We start from the raw sequence: 21172 nt of genomic DNA, 5'->3' as shown, positions 1-21172 counted from the left end.
CGGACCGCCGAGTTTACACTGGTTCCCAATAGATGGCGCCAGTGTATTCTCTGGTTTAAGAAGTTTTAAGGAACCCAGGTTTAAGAGGTCGCAAGAGTGTGAACGGGCCTTTATAGTGTACTTTAATTACATTTCTAAGCCTATTGTACTCCTTATGCTCATGATCTCAAATACATTTTTGACCTTCCGCTATTTTTACAGTTTTTCAGTATGAACTGGGGTGGGCGTGGCACGAGCAAACTTGTATTTTGTTTTGAGCAATCAAATCCTGTTGCTAGCTCCGATAAGCTACGGTGATAGAATGAGCTTGTGAAAACATCTCTTTTGTACCGATTGTGACTCATATTTCACCCAAAGTTTGTAGAATAAAGGTTTTCCATCGCCTTCCCAAACCCAGACAACACCCGACATCCTCTGGACGTTCTCGAAAAGTACAAACTTCCTCACGGTTTTCAAGACGTCCTCAGGACATCCTGAGAACGTCAGTTGCTGGATCATCCTAGAAACGTCCTTCCGAGGACTTATTGAGGACGAAGGATACAAAGTTAAAGGTAATATATACGTCCTCAATTTGATTACGTTTTTAAAAAAAGTAAATGAATGAAATGGCGGTAGTATGCACTGTTCACGTTCACTGCTCAACTAAATTTCGCATACAAATTATTACATGTAGTTGCGTAAGTTTAGGACACCTTTTAACTTTAGTTTTCATCAAACAATTCTTTAATAAAACCAGGACGCACTACAATTATTATTAGTTTTGTACTTGCGCAATATTTCGAAATTCGGTCCCATTGGCAACATTCAGTCTAGGTGGCGCAAGCTACCGCCTACTAGAAGGTGTACCGTTAAGGCAATTATCCACCCATCCGAGAGACTCAAGCAAGCTAAGCCAAGCCAGGACAGAAACAGAAATAGCGTCGAGGTTGATGATGGCTTGATGATGTGGATGCTTGGGCTATTTGGTAATTCGTGCTTGGATGGAACAGCGCGGATATAGTCACACTCACAGGCACAAAAGAAGGAAACAGACTCGCAGCGCTGATTAACAACTTCCTCATATCGTCATCGTCTCCTCCTTCGCCGTTAATGAGAACATTTTAAATTTTTAAACACCAGAAGCCAAATAGCCAATAAACATTAATAAATAAATAAAATGCCAACTAAAAAGAAATAGAACTTAAAAATTAAAAGAAATAATTTTAAGCTTAATTTTTTAATTGTAATTTATTTCTTAAAAATATTTTTAACTTTATTTTCATTTTTTTAATTTTCTTATTTTTATTTATTTTTAGCTGCCATTTATTTATTTAATATTTACTTATTAATGTTTATTGGCTATTTGGTTTCTTGTGTTTAAAAATTTAAAATGTTCTCATTAACGGCGAAGGAGAAGATGATAACGATCCGTTTTAACAGGAAGAAGAAATATATCACTGAGTTGTTAGTCAGCGCTGCGAGTCTGTATATCCGTGCTGTTCCATCCAAATTGATGATGGCAGCAATGCAAGGCAGTGACAAAGGTTAGTGTGTTTTTAAATGAATTCTTCTAAATGGCGGAAAGCAATGAACGGCAATTTTGGCGGGAAAGATGCCGGCGCGTAAACGAGTGCTTCGAGCTTTCCAACTGTGCGAAAGTAGACTCGGTAGCAAGGGTATCTTCCTCGCACGAACATTAATTGTGATTTCTTTCTAGACCATCTTAGCTTTCTGCTGTGACTGTCATCACAAATCAATGTTTTAGGAGCAGTGAAATCAAATGTTGAGTGCGCAAACAAAGCTGACGTGGAGACCATCATCAAGGTATGGCTGCGCCACGCTGGAGAGAAACTGAAAAAGCTGCAATCAAAGGCCGGAGGTGTTCGACATAATGGTAAGTTTCTCACATTACCTGTTTTTATTATTAATTGATTGATTGATTGATTTTTTTTGTAGATCCCGCTGACTATTCGACTAGTGCTGGCCAAGATGCGAAGCCAGACTGCTCGTCTGGTGCAGACATTGAAAAAAGTCATGTATAACATTTGCTCTCCAATAAAGTATTTCTTGCAATAATGAATGGCACGATCGTGCTCATAGTTACAGGCTAAAAACACAGCGCAAGGAAATACGCAGAGGAGAAAGCCGACAGGATGCTGGAGGGGAGAGCTTTCTTCTCTCCTCTTCAGCATTCCGCCAGCTTTCTTCCTCCTTTGCCTTGCCATATGTTCTTAGCCTTTCACTGACTAGTAATCTAGAATTAGTGTGTGAATTTCACTTTAAAATAGTGCACAACAATGCATTTTCTTTTCTGCAGGCAGCTCTTGCAGGCATCTTCAGGCTCAAAATCCAGTTGGAGAAAACCTAAAAACCGTAAAAATGAAAGCATCCTAACAGCTCAGTGAACAGCTGCAGTGCAGTCCTAACAAAGTACTAGAAAAAACCTTGGCTGCCCTCCTGAGGACGTTCTTGGGATGTCCTGAGGCCGGACAATAGGACGTTTTTAGGATGTTTCCAGGATCATTTGAGGACATCCTGAGGACATCATAATGCCCTCAAAAGGTTGTCTTGAGGACATCCTGGGGATGTCCAAGTGTTAAAAAAATCCTGAAACAGAAGGGGTTATTTTACGAAAGTAAAAATAGCTACACTGAGGCGAACACAGAATGGGAAACGACCCACGACAACAATGCAGACTTCAGTGTTAAGAGAATAAGAAATAGAATATAAAAAATAAGCACAAAAAGAACACTTTTTTTTTTGCTTGTTATATAACTGACTCCGCTACGGCAAAACATAAGGTTTTTGTGTGCGTTTTATTTTCTTTTCTTTTTGTCGTCAGTCCTGCACTTTGCTCTCGCGAACACTGTCTGTAAGCGAACATCGATAAGCAGAGAACAGGACAGCAAACGAACTACAAGCGGGATGACCTCTCAAAATACCAACAAAGCGTCCCCCAACGTCGAGTGCCTTTCTGAACGCAACCTACTTGAAGAAAGTGCGACCAGTGCCGTGGCTATTATGTAGGCTCTCTTTGTTATCCATTCACTAATTTCCGTATCTCAAGTTCGTTCATAGTGAACTCCCCACATAGGGAATATGGATTGTAATTAAACGATGCGTCTAAGGTGCGCCGCAGGACGTGATATTCAGCGATGTCACTATAGCTGAAGCGACCTTTTTTTTCCTTTTTTTCCAGACATGTTTTGTAACATGTACGAGCGACATCCTGCTCCTTAGAGTTGGACTGCATAAAATAGCTCCACAATGTTTTTTGTTTTTTTTTTGTCGTTTTGGGTTGTCGTGTAAGCCAGATTTGCGCAACTGAATTATTATGTTCGTCATTGATTTCGATACAAATTACGCAAGGCGGAAGTATCTTCAAAAGTAATTTAATTACATTTCTAAGTATTTGTACTCTACTCAAGATACTTAACAGTACAAGTAACTTTAGTATTTTAAATAGGTTATGAAGCATGAATTTAGTAACTTAAATACTTTTATCGAGTATTTTGTTGAACACTGCAATAGACTGATTTCACTAAGCGTTCGGCGCACGCGTGACGCCGTCATAACTTTAGTTCAGAGGAGGCAGGCGGCAGTGCACGAGAAAGCTCGTGCCGTCTCTTGCTACACTTTGTTTCACCTTATGATGTACCGCAGGAAAGGCTACAAGCGCGAGCTCCTTGCTCTAGGGCACATCTCGGTGGCACAAGCTCTCGTGCGTTAAGAGTAGCTTCCAACGCTATGAGCTCGCGCTTCTAGCCTTGTCTGCGGTGCAACATAAGGTGAAACGGAGCATATACATGTGCACAGCTCCAGCGAGATTGTCGCACATGCCCAAAGACACTTGAGTACCCTCGCTGCGTTGCGACAGCAGTGGCGTATAGTCTGGAATGTCGCGAAATCGACTTTTTGGAGTTTTACAGAGGCTGGGCGGCAGCGTCCTAATGACACGTTTTCTACTCGTTCGTCGTCATTTGCCGAACACGTATTTTAAAACCTTGTGTAAGCGTTGAGAATCGCGTTTGAGAACACGTGGAAATTTTTACAAAAGCGCTACGCCGCCAGAAAAAGGCACAAATCGTCGATAGCAAGTTTCGCCGGTATCGCGGCGTGATCAAGGCTTTCCCGGCAGACTGAAATGCTACACCTCTCTGCCTTCGTGCGCTTGGATACTGATGAAGAATTAACACCGCGGAAAAGTTTGAAGGTGTGGCGCGCGTAGATGTCTTTGCATCATTTATTTGTCACAAAGTTCTGGATCGTCCAGGCTGCTCCATCAGGTTATGTCCGGTCCTTACCCAGCTTTTTGGGAACTTCCTTTCGGTGGGAAAGGTGCCAGGGCAGTGGAAACGTGCTAAGTGACACCTGTACACAAAGGAGGCAAGGCACCAATTGACACTATACATCATCATACCACCCCATCTCCACGACCTCTATAGTTTGCAGGACCATGGAATGCGTAATAATAAAGAAACTGCTTGCTCACTTTAAGCAACATAATCTACTGACAGTCCATCAACACGACTTTCGATCCGGTCGCAGCTGCGAGTCCGCCCTGGCTGTTCTTGTCCACACTGCCAGTGGGTATCTGGATGGTCGTACCCCCTCTGTGCTTGTTCAGTTGAACTTCCGGCAGGCACTCGTCAGAGTTCACCACAAAATCCGCATAAGCAAGCTCTCTGCCTATGGTCTATGTGGGGAACTCCTTAACCGGTTAACATACTTTCTACATGGGCGTACTCAGCGTTTTTTTTTTCGTGGAGCTGTTTGATGCAATTGGGGTCTTGTCCAGTGTGCCCCAAGGCAGTGTGCTTGGTCCCATCCTCTTCAACGTGTTTATCAACGATGTTGTAGCGCCACTACAGTGCAAGCCTCTGCTCTAAGCAGACGACCTCACGCTCATCCATCCCATCTCCGAACCTATTCACCAGCAGTAGCTCCAGCACGACCTTGAGGCAGTATACGGCTGGTCCTGCCAGAATAGGCTACCCCTAAACGCTGACAAGTGCTCGGCCATGATGTTCTCCTGTGCCTGATGTCCACTGGGCCCCCTGACCTGTACCTGAACGGTGCTACCCTCAGCTGCTATCCAATTGCGAAGCTGCTTGGTGCCACTTTGGACCCTCAGCTTCGCTTCTCTGCTCACCTTGGGGAGGTGACCTCGAAAGCACGCCGACAGTTGGGTTTCTGTCTCCGTGTGTCTTAAGAGGCTGGAGTCAAAACCTTGCGGCAGCTCTTCACTGCACTCGTGGTCCCACAGCTGGACTACTGCAGTTCAATATGGAACCCGCACCAACTACACCTCGTGGCGGCGCTGGAAAGTGTGCAACGTCGGGCTGCCTACGCCATCCTGAAGTGGCAGAAGTACACCAACTTAGCCCGTTACCGGGACACGCGAACTGTTGATATGCTGCAAGCTGTCGGGTGGCAGCCTCTAGGTCTACGACGAGCGGTGGCCTCTGCGAGGCTGTTGGCTAACATTGTGAGAATTTAACCGGATGTGCTTCCTGGTGCTTTGTGTCTAAACCGGTCGGGCATTTTGCAGCCAGTGTTTGCCAGGACGGAGAGACACAGCCAGTCTTTCGCCATTGCGCACTGGCGCTCACTGCCTACTAGCCTCACCCAGTGCCCGCCCACGTCACGTGAAGAAATGGAATTCTTCCGTCGAGAAGTGGCCATTCATCTGCGCAACTCGCTGTCATAATCCTTGTTGTATACGTCCAGTCGGGGCGGGACGGGGCGCGGGCGGCCGGTCGACGGTTCTCGGGGCGCCTCCGACGCTGCGCTGGGGCTTGGGGCGTGCCTGGCTGGGGTCGGGCACATTCGAGTAGGATGTGTTCGGCCCTAGCGTGGCGGGTCCCGGGCTTCGGCGTGGCGCTGGGGGCCGTCGGCCTGCTGTTCGCGTTTCTTTCTGTTTCTTGTTTCTGTGCATAGCGGTGTTGTTATTAGTGTTTATTGTTTATCTACCCCCTTCTCCCCCCCCCCCCCCCCCTTTTTGTTGTTATTAGGGTTTATTGTTTATCTACCCCCCTTCCCCCACCTCTTTCTTTTTAGTTTGGGTGTTGCAGGTTATTTGGTATGGGCCTTCGGCCTATCATCACACACCCGTCTCTCTTGAGCCGAAATAAATTAAATGAAAATAAAATGAACTGAAAATATTCCGGCCAGTTGCTATCAGATATGTGCACGTTACCCCAAAAAATATCCGAGTTCAGTTCCTCGTTACTAGCTCAAAAAGTAACCAAAAACGTTACTCGTCATCAATTTTCAAAAGCAACGCGTTACGTTACCTCAAAAGTAGCGAGTTACTTTTCTCGTTGCTTTGACAACCAAATAGAGAACTGCTTCTGTTTTGTAGTTTATCGTCTTCTTTTCAGTAACCGCTGCGCATAAGCAGTAGCTGCCTCTCGAAGTTTTCATCCGCCATGTTTCCCCGCTTCCTTGAGAATACATTCCCGACGACGTCGTTCTACTGACGCGCTCGAAGGAACGGCAGTGCTGCACTTCAGGAAGAGCTGGTGAATCTGGGATTCTCCTTTCTCTTTTGCTTTCTTTGTCTCTAAAGTTCCGAGTTAACAATGGGTTTTGTGTCTTCCCGCGTTGGCAACATCCGGGTTTACATTCGGCCTGTACACGATTCCAGGAGGTTCAACCAACGAGCCTTATTGTGTTCGCAGCCGGAGGACATTCCCAGCTGTAGAGTTCGACTGACGTGTGCAGCCATTAACGTTGCTACGCTGCCAGACGGTTTAGTTGTTTTTCGGGTTTCCCATCTGTTCTTTGTCGCAATAGACGCCTACTCAGGTTAGAATTAAAACGAGTCTGTTTAAACGGCGTTGTACACGTTGCTTCCCAAAAGTAACGAGATACCGTTACTCGTTACTTGGCCTTAAAGGTAACTAAGTACTATACACTCGTTCCTTTTCTAAAAAAAGTAACTAAATACGTTACTCGTTACCGAAAAAGGTAGCGAGATAGAAGTGACTCGTTACTAGTAACGCGTTACGTACATGTCTGGTTGCTATATATATAAAGAGCCCTGTGGAACCAAGATTGCGAGGGAAACTTTTGTTTCCTTGAAGGGCACTCCGGCGATGTTTTGAGCTACCTAATTAAAAGGCATCATCTGAATCCGGATGGCTTTTTGTTCCGAAATAATGTCTCGTTCCCCCAGATTCATTCCAGTTAATTAAAAAAGTGATATTTTGTTCCCAGCCGAAACCGAAACCTTTTCCTCTCTAGTTTGTCCCTAGTTTTCCCCGCCGCCCAAGCGTGACGTCACTTGTGTGCAGCGAGGCGCGCGGCCGGCAATCAGGTACGCTCGCGCCCGCTTTTCTCGCGTCTAACGGCGAGAAAACCTGGGCGTTCGGGCCATTTGAAGTTGATAATAATATCTACCTGCACAAAGTATCAAAAGAAAAGAAATCTGGATTTCGAGAAAACCGTTTTTGCAACGCGGTACGCTCAAGCCGCGACTCGCTAGTTTTGTGACATCGCTAGCAAATCTTTTCTCCTTCCATCAGAAGCTGGCAGTTACTCTGGCGAAGAAATGTCGACAAGTCAAGCAATACGTTTTTTGACAAATTACCCAAACACCACGGAGAATGTTCGAAATGTGGATACAGGCGCCCTACACGCTCGTTTTATCCTTCACGAAACGTGCCATTTGTTTTAAAATTTCTTTAGAAAGTTTACTGTTGCAGACACCAGAATGCGGAACTACTCTTTTAGCATGTAGATGCTCCCTGGTGCTTACGTAAGTTAGCAAAATATCTATAGACCATCCCAGAAAAGCGCTTCTGGTCGGTGCTATTTTTAGCGTTCGTTCTTGTGGTGCGTACTGTGCAATAAAGAAAGAAAAAGGGCCTACTTTGCTCGCCTCCAAAATGATGAACATGCGCGTGCTGGGCTGTGACCTAACACACGCAGGCCAGTGATTCTCGTAAACATTGAAATTTCTGGAATGAAATGAACTGCATACGTGTAAGCCAGGGTCGCTAAACTTGTCAAACCCAAAAATTCTCTGTGTCATGACATAGTGGGGGGGGGAGGAGCCGAAAGATTGCCGCGAAGTTTTCTTTTCTTACGAACCCGCAGATCCGTTTGTCTTCGTGATGTTTTTCATTGAAGGGACGAAACATCCCTAGCACTCCCTAGGCGCCGAACGAGAGCAGCACGAGAGAGCGCGCAGAAACGGCCGTGGTCACGGTGGCCTTGGCCACGCCGTGGCTCATACGTGTGACGTCACGACAGAGATTTTCAGCTGCGACCGACATGTTTGATGGTCTCTAAAAAACATGATGGAGGTTTGGGAATTGCATTTTAGAATCAACACCGTCGAAGTTGACAGTCTGATATCGTTCTTATTTCCGCCGATAAAGCAGAATTTACTAACAAACGTCCCTGCCGTTCTTTTTATTTAGCTCGGCTGACTAAAGTGTAGCCCGACGTGGCTAGGTCACAACCAGCCGACTAGCGTTGCCCACTTTCGGGCGAATTTCGCCTCCGGGCTGTTGTCCATTCATCGGCGGGATAAAATCATTTTATGGTAGTCATTCGAAGATTAGTCAAACTGGGATTAAGTATGTGTTCATCAACAGAAATAAGGGAAGAAAAGTAATGTCAGGTTGTCAATATTGGCGGTGATGCTTCAAGAACGCGAGTACAACAAACTTGTCGCCGTCGATTTGAACACTGCACCATCAAATTTGTCGTTCACAATTGATAATCCTGACTCTGACGTCAAAGGCATGAACTATAAAAGGACGTCACTAAACGCGCCCGCACACTACGAGCCCTGGCACAAGTCTTTCGCCTGAAAGTCTGTCATGGCCATTCTTGAGTTCGTGGAACGCGAACCGTTTTAATTCCAGAATCTCTTGAGCCGTTATTTCGAAAATTGCAGGCTGTGCTGTTCCTCGGCATTGCTCATTGGAACGCCTCTAAGCAGGATAGTCGAAACAGGGGGATGGGGAGGGGAACGATTTACCCCCCCCCCCCAGTGGTGTCGAAAGGGGGGGGCAAGGGGCAGAAAGGTGTAAGGGGGGGGGGGAGGGTATCGCCCCATTCCCCAACCACCATGGCATTTCAGAGAGTTATAATGAAATATTCGGGGAAAGGAATATCTCCCTTTTTCACCACCATCACCTCCTCTCTCTCTCTCTCTCCCGAACAATTTCTACGGCCCTTCCTGAGACTCCTATTTGTTTGTGCATATGTGTGTGTGTGTGTTTGTTTGCGTGTGGTGGTCGTACCCTTCTTTAGAGCTCAGCTCTTCGGCGCCCGTTTCCGGGTTTCACGGCGTCGGCGTCGCCGACGGCGTAACCGGCCCTCTAAATCTAGCGGGAAAATTGACGTCACATGAAATCAACACCAATTCAATTCCCCGCTACGTGACTTCACCAATTCACTTCCCCGCTAGACTGTCATGTGATGGCATTTGCCATCACATGACGATTTCCCATTCAGTTTTTCCGCTAAATTTTGCGGGGAAACTGAATGGGAAAAGGAGAAGAAAGGACGAGAGGAAGAGGGGAGGAGGAGGGCCATACCCTCCTCTCCGTACCCTTCCCTATTCCTCCCCAAAGTTGAGCTCTAATTTCGCATCACAAAGATTTGTAAACGTCTTTCAATTTTTTTATTTCCCTTTCTTCGTTTTTTTTTTTTTTTGTTTTTTTTTTTAAACCCCCGTCGCCCCCTCATCTCTTAGACATTACCGACGTCTCTACACACACCGCCTGTGGGTGACCCCGGTGGCGTTGTTGAAAGTGGCGGAAGATGAGCTCTAAACCCGCGTACACAGCGCACGGCTCCACAACATCACTAAGTTCAATCTTTGCGTCAATTCCGAAGCGAAAATTTTAGCCTCAAATAACTCCTTCCCAAAGTTGTGAAACGTCACTTTGTCGTCACCAATGACTTTCACAAACGACGATCTTGCGACGAGAAAGTTCAGAGTATTTACCGCCCTCCTAGGGACAATCTACGCTTCATTGACTCTAATGCGGCGTAGGGATCCAGGGACACTCGGGCGAGACGTCATCAGTGCAGCCGTTCAATCGGCTGGCCCCACGGTGTTGCTCGCGCGCGCTCCGATGAAGCTCGCTACGACGTTGTGTTTCACCATATCCTCTATGTGGTTTCACATTCCCGCTGGAATTTGAGAGCCAAGATAGTGCGAATGATTGACAAACGCCGGCCGTGGATTGACATCTCGTCCCGCGGAGGCCATCATCGCGGGAGTCCAATCAGCACGCCCTGCAAACTTCGGCCCCAAATTTGTGTTCGACAAGTTTAGCGACCAGATGGCAGGTTTCAGTTTATGAAGATCGCGCTAAAATGAAAATGAAAAGAACTCCGCAACTACCAAGCCATACATCAAGCCATACATCATGAAAGGCGTATGAAATACACAAATACACTGTTCATCTTCAAATAAACAATATTTGCTTGAAATATTGCGTAACGTACGAAAATGCATCGCAAAGGTTTTAATTCTAAATAAGTTAACAAAAGTTACCCCCCAAAACAATTTGTACCATCTTTTTATTGTATGAGTGGAATGAAACACGCTCATCAAACACTCATCCACGAGTACACATAGGGAAGAGTGCAACTCTATATAAGATTTTTTTTTTAAATTAAGTTTTGGTTTTGCACAGCGTCCATCAGCTGTCAATTTACATGCTTTTCCTCATCGAAATTAATATTTTTATAATTGTAAAATATTTTCCGCCCTATGTAACATTTTTCAACGATAAAATAAAATAACGACGTTTTAAAAAGCTATTCTATGAGAGAAAAGTGCATGCCAACCATTTGACAAGCCAGGGAATGGCTCTATCGTAAATTCATGGAGCTCAATGCCTGCTCCTAAAACATCTGTAATACTAGACACCAGGGATGGGCAGTATTTCAAATACAAGTATTTTAAATACGTATTTGAAGTACTTTCCAGTATTTCAAATACTTTGTGTATTTTGCATTCGTATTTAATTACAAATTGGGTAATGTATTTAACGTGTGTATTTAGATACTAAAACGTGAGTATTTCAAATACAATTGTAATTAAATACAATTTTGTGGGCGAAAATACATCCCTCAAATTTATTGTCAATGTCCAGAGCAGAAAGAAAACTACGTTTTGCACCGAATGCAGTGTCTCTCAATCAAGCACAAGCGTTTAGTGACTTAGTGATTACGGTGCTAGTCCAGGGCAAGAATAGTGACGAAATCGACGTTCACAGGCAGACTGGCTAAATAAGTGCCTGTGACAACTTGTGATGCTTTGCAGCCTGATTTCCATCCATATTTTTGCCTGGAACATTCTAAATGCGCGGGTCGTCCAGATTTTCGTAACTGGTGTGAGTTGCAACAATAAAAAAATTCTAACTAGTGCTGCGCGTCTTGGTCGTCTCGGCTCTTTGTTGGTCTATACCAAAATATAATCGACAAAAAAAAAAGCTACTTGAAGCTCTGTACTGTTCTTACCTATTACGTCCAAGCTGATTACATTTTGTTTTTGTGATTATATTTCTTTTGCGTTACCAGAGCCTCGCACACTAACTCCCGAGTGTGCGATTCAAAATTAAAATTAGATAGCCAGAAACCCGTTGCAGTCGTCCTGAATGCCGCTGACGCAAATTTTGAGGTATGTATTTGGAAAAGTATTTTGACGAGACCAAATACATTTGGTTTTATTTGTATCTTGTACTTAAATGATTTTTTGGAAATGTAATTAGATTTGTAATTAAATATATTTTTGACGAAGTATTTTGTATTTTTATTTCGATACATATTTGCATGTATTTTGCCCATCCCTGCTAGACACGAATAGCAATCTGTCGAAAGTAATATCTAAACTCAGTCTTGAACTTTGTTTAGACGTTTCGCTTCTCGTCTTCAACAGACCGGCCGCGTGAGTGGAACACTGCGCCAAATGTTAACTATAGCGCTAGAACGTGCACCATTTTTCTCGGTATTATTAGCGCTCCTTTTTGGACGGATGTTGTTGTGGTTACAGCCTGCTTAACCCAAGTGAAAATGTTTGCAAGTGGTACAATTTGTGGAACCACTTGCTAGTGGTACCACTCGCAAGCAGTACCGTTGTCATAGGAATGCACAAAAACAAAGCCAGATAGTCTTTATTATTTTTATTTTGCAGTTGAGAGTGCTCGTAGAGCAGAAGTACTTGGGCTGATGAAGATTAAAAATCCTCAAAACCCCGGAGCCCCACAGCTTTTTGGGAGTCGTTGATCTTTTGTGACGGGACTGTTGACATGTTAGTGATGACTTGCTGAAGAGGCACCTTGTTCTGGTGTCCCCACTGTTGCACTGTTTCTGCAAAGACAACTGAAAAATACTAATCTAATGACAGCTCCTGAAGATACAGGTTTACGATCACAATCAATGGACTGGAAAATATAGTGGCCCGACCTGTAACAGTTGTAACGCAAATTATCATGCCTCAACGTTTATTCCAGTTTGCTTTCAGAACTAATCTGGATAGAACTGTCATATATTTCAAAAGAACATTTTAGGAGAGCACTTTAGACTGTTTATGTGTAGGAATGATTTCGCATTCCTACACGCAGCGCATTCTTAGAAGCACAGCTCCATGTCTTCCTATCCCGCACGGGGCTCCGACGGTGACATCACGGTTCCCCACTGCGCAGGCGCAGAAAACCCCGCCGGCTCCGCGCCTTCCGCGACGATGGATCTGCCTTGCTGTGCTTTTCTTTGTGTTTTATTTGCGGTGCGCGACCGCTTTGACCTTGAGCGTTCCGCCGACTTCCGCGACGAAGCACCTGATATGACGCGTCGCAGCCATTTTAGCTGCCGTTTTTTTAGGTGCCTGTTTTTCGCGGTCACAGCCAACGCCGGCTGCGCTTCATGGGACCCCCCCGTTAATGCTTTCGCATTAAAAAACCTATGATATGACAAACCAAATTGAAAGCTCTTTCCAAAGAGCGAAGAAAATTATGACATTAAAAAATGCAAAAATTATTGATAAAAAATTAATTGAACTAAGATTTTATGATAGCTTTAAATTTATGAACAAAAATCTCAATGAACTCATTTCAAACCTAGCTAAGGCACAGTTAAGAGAGGCCTCCAAATAATCAATGACGACATCTTGTTACGAAAAAGTGAATTTCAATACGATTACATAGATACTTTTGAAAGATATGATGAAACGGAATGTTCTTGAAACGATAAATTTATAAGTAAGAAGACGGGAGATAAAATAAAAGACGAAGAATACAAGAGGGAATTAACCGTTTATAACAAAATATTGCAAAACACTAAAACATTACTCTGGCCTGTATCCCTTACAAGATATTTTATTACTCGCAGATGTATTCGAAAACTTCTGAAATGTTTGTCTGGAATCCGGTTCCGCGTTGCCACGGATACGGTGGGTACGCACGGGTGAGAGTTCTGGGCATCGACGAGTTCGGACCCAACAGAAAATGCGCTATTTTCTCTGTTCTTTTTCTAGAGCGCAGCTCTTAGGGGCCCGTTTCCGGCTTGAGCGGCGTCGGCGTTGCCGTCGGCGTAACCGCGAGGTCACGTGACCCCCTGATGTCACGTGACCCCCTGATGTCACGTGACCCCCTGATGTCACGTGACCCCCTGATGTCACGTGACCCCCTGATGTCACGTGACCCCCTGATGTCACGTGACCCCCTGATGTCACGTGGCCCCCTGATGTCACGTGGCCCCCTGATGTCACGTGGCCCCCTGATGTCACGTGGCCCCCTGATGTCACGTGGCCCCCTGATGTCACGTGGCCCCCTGATGTCACGTGGCCCCCTGATGTCACGTGGCCCCCTGATGTCACGTGGCCCCCTGATGTCACGTGGCCCCCTGATGTCACGTGGCCCCCTGATGTCACGTGACCCCCGAGGTCACGTTACCCTCCTGGGGTCCCGTTACCCTCCTGAGGTCACGTGACCCCCCCGAGGTCACGCGACCCTCGAGGTCACGTGATCCCCCTGACGTCACACGAGCCCCCTGAGGTCACGTGACCTCAAGGAGTCACCTATTCCTCAGTGCGCCTCCATCCTCCTCCTCAAGAGCTGCGCTCTAATCCGGCGTTACAGGAAATTGCAAACGGCTTTCATTTTTTTTTTATTTCTATCAAGTAGCCGCTATCCAGTACGCCAAACATTGCCGGCTTGTTTGCTCGCTTCGGTTGCGCTGGTGCTGTTGTTTAGAACCCTACGACTAAGAGGCTAATCGTGACACTCGACTTCGATGTGTTTCGAGGCGAGAGAGACGAGACGGCGAAGGGCAAGTCCCGCACCGCTCTGAACGAAGGAAAGAACTTTAATGAAAACAAACCCGTGTCGCCACAGACAAAAGATGTGGATTGAAGAGATCGCATTAGAAGCAATTGTACACTGTTCGCGCTTCGCTTCGACCGCACAGTGTAGCGCTATATTGGAGATGAGTTGGAGCGCGACAGCTGCGCCGAAACTCGGTTCTGATACAAAGCTTAGGAGTTTCCGTACTCCGTGAACGCCGCAAGACATGCTATAACATTTAAAGGCACCAGTGAAGACAAAAACCGCTTCCGATCACGATGCGTCCCGTGGCTAACCCGTGAACTATCTCCTCCCACAAAACTCTCGACTCCTACTTTAGCCAAGCAACGCCTCCTTGACAACAAAGCCGTAGTGCCGAATTGCCGACGTCACCTAAAGAAGGTCAACGCGCAGAGTCGACACGAGTGCTGCGTCAGTGTTCGGATGAAACTCGAGTTCAATCTCGCTTTGACATTATTTAAGCGACGTCAAAAATTCAGTGTTGTTACTTAGGAACGCAAAAGAGGAGGCACCTAGAGAGGGGGAAGACACCAATCAGGGCATGCAAAGAGCTTTGTGGGAGGGGTGCTTTTCTTTTCCTCCTCAGTTTACCGCTACCAGCTTCCACTTCACGGTTCTTCAAAGCTTTTCGGCTAGGACGACGTACGCGAAGTCCCATCTGTTCTGGCTCGCAGAGGAGATCGGGCTGTCAAGGGAGCTCCAGCGTATGATCTCAAGCCCCGACCTGATTAGTGCATCCTCCACCATGGCTTTAGAAACGCAAAGGTCGGGGAACGTAACGTTGCCAAAAGTGTAGTCACTCTGTCCGGCAGTGCCGCACAGTATCAGGTGCCCTCCCTTGCGGATCAGGCTTGAGACGTTCCGGTTGATTTTTTGATAGGTGGTTTTGTCTCGACAGGCACACTGGAGGCAAAGGCTCGATAGGACGACGTCGAAGGCTTCCTCGTGTCCTTTGGGAAGGACGTTCTGGTGCAGGACGTCGCAGGGAATGACTTTCTTGACCGCCCCGCGTGTTCTTTCTTCGATGTCCATGGCTCCTATTTTTGCGTCCCTGCATGAAGCAGTTGTTGGTTTAAGCAAAGTCCCTAGAACACGTTTTCAACCGGCGTGTCTATTGTCCTATCCAGCCCGTGGATAGAAAGTGGTTCCAGTGTGGCAACACACTACGTCGCAGGGACCTGTGTGTCATGCTATCGAATGTCTCCCCCCTGGCGGCTAGTTGTAAAAATGCTGTCTAGAAAGGCGAGTGTACGCAAGCGTAGCTGTAGGCGCAGTGCCTCAACTCGACTCTGCTTTGGTTTCATTCGACTGTCTGGCAATAGAGCGACACACAGCAGAAGGGGAATCTTCCCCACTCACCCTGCTGCTTTGACACCACCAGGCTCGCGACGGGCCGCAGCATGACACTTTGTTCAGATCATCAGGAGGATCTCAGGACTACATTTGAGGACCCGTTAAACACATCATTCGGAGACACACCCCAGGCACGGTATAGTTACTAAAAATAATCCCAGACACGTTCATAACTTTTGAGTATCTGAACGGATGAAACGGCAGTACTCCCACAGTCCTTGAAATGCCTGCGCGTGGAGAGAACGTGGTGTCCAGCGCTTGAAACCCCGAGGAAACGTGCCCAGTCACACATTCTCGGGGCTGTACACGCACCGCACAATAGTTCTCCGAAGTGAGCGCGGATTGCGATGATTGAGACGCGATCCACAGTCGATCCCGAAGACAAAACGCGATAACCCCAAAACTCGATTATTGAAATGACTCGATAGTCACCGACCCCTCATCAAACGCAGGTCCTGGCGATTACCGATCATTTTATCACCAATGAGATTACGACATTGGCCGACATCAACGCTGAAGAACGAATCAGAAAGTAGATTGCGAACAATGTAAGCCATGCCTAACGTTTTATGAGCTCGGAACCACTTTACGTTTCCGCAAAATACGAATGGGACTAAACAATGCAATCAGTAGGGCGTGACCGGAATCACCGGATAACGATTTTGACAAAAGGATAATTGGAAGGCAAACAAAGCAGTCAGTGTCAGGGATCGACAATATTAAGCATAACGCTCCGCTTGTTCCTTGTTTCTTTGCGGATCACGTTTACAGGTCGAGTGTTTCTTTGTTGTTGTTGTTTTTGTTGTTGTTTTTTTTGTTTTTTTCGCCTCGACATTTGCTCGATGCGCTTTCAGATGGCACCGAATGAACCACCGCGTGTACGCGCGACATTGTGAAGCGGCGCCACAGCCACACAGGTTGTAACTTTCGGGTGTGGAGAACGGTAATAGAATGATCATGCATAGCGTGCATAGGCAACTACTTACCATGGTCCACTAACTTAGAATTTAGGCATCTACTGTTAGAAGGTATAATCTTGCTGCTTGCTTTTTATTCGGAAATTTAAATGTTTGACTGAGTGGCGCAAGCAGCCGCCCGATTAAAGGAGTCCAGCCGTATCCATCCATCCATCCATCGTGCTACAGGAGGCTATGTCTTTACACAAGATCAGACGAGATGTTTATCCTCAGAGATCTCTAATAGCGTGGTACACCGCGACGCGTTCGAAACACCAATCTTCCGACTTTCTTGATTCAATTCAGCAAATGAGAAGAGCGCCGGAGCGCTGAGCAGTCACAATATCAAGGAATAAACAATCTCAGTAAAATAAAAAAAGGAGGCTACAAGCGCGAGCGGCTATAACTGGCGCCTGTCGACCTATTTGCCACTTGCTTACTCAATTAGAATAATGAAACAAATTACATGTAAATCGATGTGGTACGCCTTATTTCCAAGAACTAAGGACAAACAAATATGCACGTCACGGGTCAACTGTTTGTGTACAAATATGCGAAAACCCCTTCTCACTTGTATCCCTCCAAGATGGCCAGTGGTTCGCTCATGAAGGACCAGTCCATAGCATCAGGTGCCTTCTGAATCCACTTCTCTACTTCCTCTCGGTTTCTTGGTACCAGGTCACTGAGGACAATGCTACGGATCTTTCTTGTCGCCGGAAAGATGTTGGCAGGGGTGGGCCCACACCCAACGTCCAGAAGCGTCCGCCAGGACTCGGACACCGCTGTGTAAAAAGGAGTGATATCGTAAAGCAGGTGATCATTTTAGAGGCACCGGCAACAATATTGAACTGAAATGTTTCTCCCTTTAAACAAGCTTACCGGCACAAGTGGGACCCAGGTATAATCAAAAGCAACGCCACTAGCCAAGAAGCTTCTATGTCAACGTTTCATTTCAAGTATAAGAGTGGAAATTTTCTTTCGGTATCACCCTCGCAAAACTTAATGACGAAGTGGTTGGGATAGCCTTGTTGGCGTTGCCAACAATGCAATCTACGGGATTTAGTCATGAGGCATTCTGATTCCCGCAGTTAAGATATGTCAAGGCGGCTCATGCAGTGGATACCGAATCTACGTGAGCATTCGGTTTGGGCTCGTCACAATCGATGCCTTGACTAGCATTTACGTGGTGGCTCGATCACTGCGTTGAAGAAAATTGCCGAACGTTAACAATGTGTGCAACTCAACTCTTGTTGTGCTTTGGAAACCCCATCGCGTGACATAATAAACATTCGCGGCATATAATAGGCAACAGATCACGTGGCCGTTTGTCCGGGCTGCAATTTGAGAGGCTGAGCGCTGTTCGTTTCTCTGCATTTTTTTTTTTTTTCTGCGACTGTCTTTTTGTGGAAAAATAGAGCAGACGCGTGTTTCGTAGGTTATGAGTGTCAAAGAATAGTTTAAGGTGGTAGTTACCGAAAATACAAAAACTGTTGCACCGCCCCTTTAAGATTTTCGAGAAGGTTTACGAAAAAGCGAACATAATGCCAAATACAAATATGCCTTTATGAGAATCATTCGTGTGCTATGGAAAACAATGCCTTTGTCTAGCCCAGGGGATTGTACGATCTCTCAGCGGCGTGCGAACATTGCAGAACAGAAGGTTTGAAAGCGATATCAATTCGCAACGTGAGGTGCGGGTGTTCAGTATAATTAACTTTGTAAAGGAAAGTGGTGGTAATACTTGTGTAACATGGTTAGGAAAAATACCAACCTGCGTGTTTTAGAAGGGGAGACCTAGGGAGACCAAGACTGATTTTGAGCGCGGAGACGCTCGCTGCAAAGCTATATTTGTGGTAAATAAACCTTGCGGTACGATTTTGGAAGGCCTCTAACATGTCTTCTATGAATAGTTTATCAGGATTCCAAACGGATCAAGCGTACTCCAGTTGAGGCCGGAAGAATGAGTGGTGTGCTAAAAGTTTTGTTTCTTGGAAAGCGAGAAAGATGTTGCGTCGCAGAAAAAGCCAAGTGTTTTATTAGATATATAATATGAGTTGTCTAACTTTTTTATTATATGCTTTATAAGTGAACCCCACCTACATGTAAGTTGGTATTTCTCCAATGTTTGTAGCAGAAAGATTGTAGCAAAAGTCTATTGAGTTTGTTAGGTGGCAAAGACTGTATATTGGGTTTTATACGGTAATCCGCATTTGCCACCTTTTACACCGAAATTACACACGTTGTAAATCAGCTTCAAGTTGTACACAGTCGCAGGAATAATTATTATTAGAATACAGGGCACAATCATCAGCGACCTAATCGCTGCCCTAATGTTAGACGGTTTACGCCATTGACATAACCGAAGAAAAATAGAGGACTCGACTCGGTTACTTCCGGCACTACGGATTTGACTGCGATTGAGAAAAAAACATTCTGTTGAAGTTGAAGTTGGACCTAGCGGATTTTAACAATAAAGGTTGGTGAGGAGCCTTATAAAACGCGTTTGAAAGGTAAAAAAAGAAATGGCATGAGTTTCTGTAAAAAGGTGAAGTTCTTTGTGGACGTCGGTTACAAGTTTAAAAAGTTGAGTATCGCAATATATGGCCCTCGGGTAGCCATGATGGGTTACAAAATGCAATCCGTTATCAACCAAATAGTTGATGAACTTTGAGTAAATACATGCTCCGTCCGCTTGCTTGTAACACTGGTAAAAGAAATGGACGTTTAATTATTGAGAAAATTTTTGTTGCAACTTTTGTGAATCTGACAAATTCCTGCATATTTCCACTCGAGAGTGTACATCATTGAGTCGATATAGGATGCTGGAATAACCTACAAAGAAGGGTGCTGGAAACTGGTTTAGTTAGTTTGAGCACTTGAGTTGATATCTCGTCTGGGACTGGAACAGAGTTTGGGGAAAATTATCAATTCGTATCTTAATTCCAAACGGCGTAATGCAGATACAGGTCGCCATGGAACGCGATAAAGGAAGGAGGAGGGCTTGTTGGTCACTTCGTGGGTAACGGAATACAGCCATAACCAAATGACTCATCTTTGTAGCAGGTATACTTAATTGAACAGGACTAGACAAATGGTCGCTAAGGGGCTCAAGGATTTCAACAGCTGTAGCACACCCAGGATTTGTTGTGAAAAACGGTCCATTGTGGCAGATTGGCGAGTTGGTGCGTTAATCATTTGAGAAAGTGAGTACGCATTGCGCATATCAACAAAGCATCGGGTCTGAGCGGGAAGACAATACAACAAATCAAACGGAATGCGAGCAGGTAGAGCAGGCGTTGTAATATCAGGGTAATTAAAATCACCGGTGAGTATGAGGATGTCGTTAGGACAAACCAGCGCAAGTGATTTCAAATAGTTTTGAAGAACGGCTGATCAACCAAGAAGGTCGAACTAACACAAAAGACGAGGAGATTTTTATCCGTACCCAAAGTGCTTCGCAATCAAAAGGCTCATTCCCACTGCCCCATTTTCTAACGTTAAGTTAGGTTACGTATAAGTTACTGAAACATTCGTGTGACGAATGTCGCGTGTCAAACTTCCTTTTTGAAACGTAACTTAACGTAAGAAAATGGGGCAGTGTGAATGAGCCTTAACAGTTCTCCGCTCTTTAGAACATAGAGCGCGTTTTATAGCCCTTTGCAGGTTTAAAAAAGCAGGGCAAGCTCCTCTCGCAAAGCCCTCAACCCTTTCCACTTTAGAGGAGTGGAGCGAGCGAAGGCACAAGAGGAGGCGAGTGGAGAAGAGGAAACCACCAATCAAGGCCAGCAGAGAGCTTTATTGAAAGGGTTTGTCGTGCCCTAGCGTGATGGAATTACCTATTCCCGATTATGAACTTCGCACAAACATTGTGCACGTCTTAGTGAAATGTGCAAAACGACCAACGGTATGCTTGAGCTAAGCGAGCCATGCCTTAAAAGGTCGTTTTGCATGAAACAGATGTCGTATACCATTAGATAATGATTTCAAACTTGTAGCGCGAAAATAAATCTTGATGATTGGCGACAGTCGTTTTCATTTGCTGGGTAAACTCGAGTTCTATGTACTTACGAGAGTTGAATATATAATGAAGCTCCCTCTGGTAGAATAAGCGGAAGTGAACGGTTGCTTGTTGCATCTCCCTGAAGTCTCGGGGCAGGAAGTCCCGGAGGTATCGTTCTCGGAGTTCCTCGTTGCTCATGGAGGTTTTGGTTACGTCGAGACAACGTTGAGGGTCCATTCCTGTTTAGGGCCTGAGAAATAAACTGATTAATAAAACAATTGCAGAGGAAACGAAAAGAAGCGAATAAACGGTAAAAAATGTGTAAAAACAAACAAACAAAGAAACTAACAATGACGAAATTGTACTAAGATATTGATACATAACAATGACGAGCCTTTTGAAAGGGAGTTCCTGCTTCGAGACACACATTTAGCTTATATCGTTAAAAGTAAAACCGAGCAGATGCAATTAAGACTGAAATTAAATCTTTAACAAAAGAAATTTGTGACAACAACAACAACAAAAAGAGGTACCGCGCATCCTTTGAC

General features: G+C 45.3%; 1 protein-coding gene and 1 pseudogene across 1 annotated transcript; one reads left to right on the top strand and one right to left on the bottom strand.

Annotated features, from left to right (window-relative positions):
* Positions 1 to 5020: 5020 nt before the first annotated feature.
* LOC115332994 lies at positions 5021 to 5689 on the top strand (annotated as a pseudogene).
* Positions 5690 to 14933: 9244 nt separating this feature from the next.
* Positions 14934 to 20833, bottom strand: LOC115324219 (nicotinamide N-methyltransferase-like). Its single transcript, XM_029984732.4, has 3 exons — positions 20693 to 20833; positions 17196 to 17406; positions 14934 to 15366 (listed from the first exon to the last, which is right to left on the bottom strand). The coding sequence occupies exons 1-3, from the start codon at positions 20820 to 20822 to the stop codon at positions 14934 to 14936; spliced, it is 774 nt and encodes a 257-aa protein (XP_029840592.4). The 5' UTR covers positions 20823 to 20833.
* Between the last annotated feature and the right edge of the window lie 339 nt (positions 20834 to 21172).

Source organism: Ixodes scapularis, unplaced genomic scaffold (genome assembly GCF_016920785.2).
Source record: "Ixodes scapularis isolate PalLabHiFi unplaced genomic scaffold, ASM1692078v2 PGA_scaffold4__175_contigs__length_147842914, whole genome shotgun sequence".
In the NCBI taxonomy this organism is placed as follows: domain Eukaryota; kingdom Metazoa; phylum Arthropoda; class Arachnida; order Ixodida; family Ixodidae; genus Ixodes; species Ixodes scapularis.
Note: the sequence above shows the minus strand (reverse complement) of the source record. Positions and strands in the feature narration are given on the sequence as shown.

Excerpts from the sequence above, each read along its gene's own strand:
- LOC115324219 (XM_029984732.4), bottom strand. The coding sequence starts at position 20,822 with ATGAGCAACGAGGAACTCCGAGAACGATACCTCCGGGACTTCCTGCCC. Across the intron at positions 17,407-20,692 it reads TCATTATATATTCAACTCTC|CGGTGTCCGAGTCCTGGCGG; the intron begins GTAAGTACATAG and ends CTTTTTACACAG. Across the intron at positions 15,367-17,195 it reads GCCATCTTGGAGGGATACAA|GGACGCAAAAATAGGAGCCA; the intron begins GTGAGAAGGGGT and ends TGCTTCATGCAG.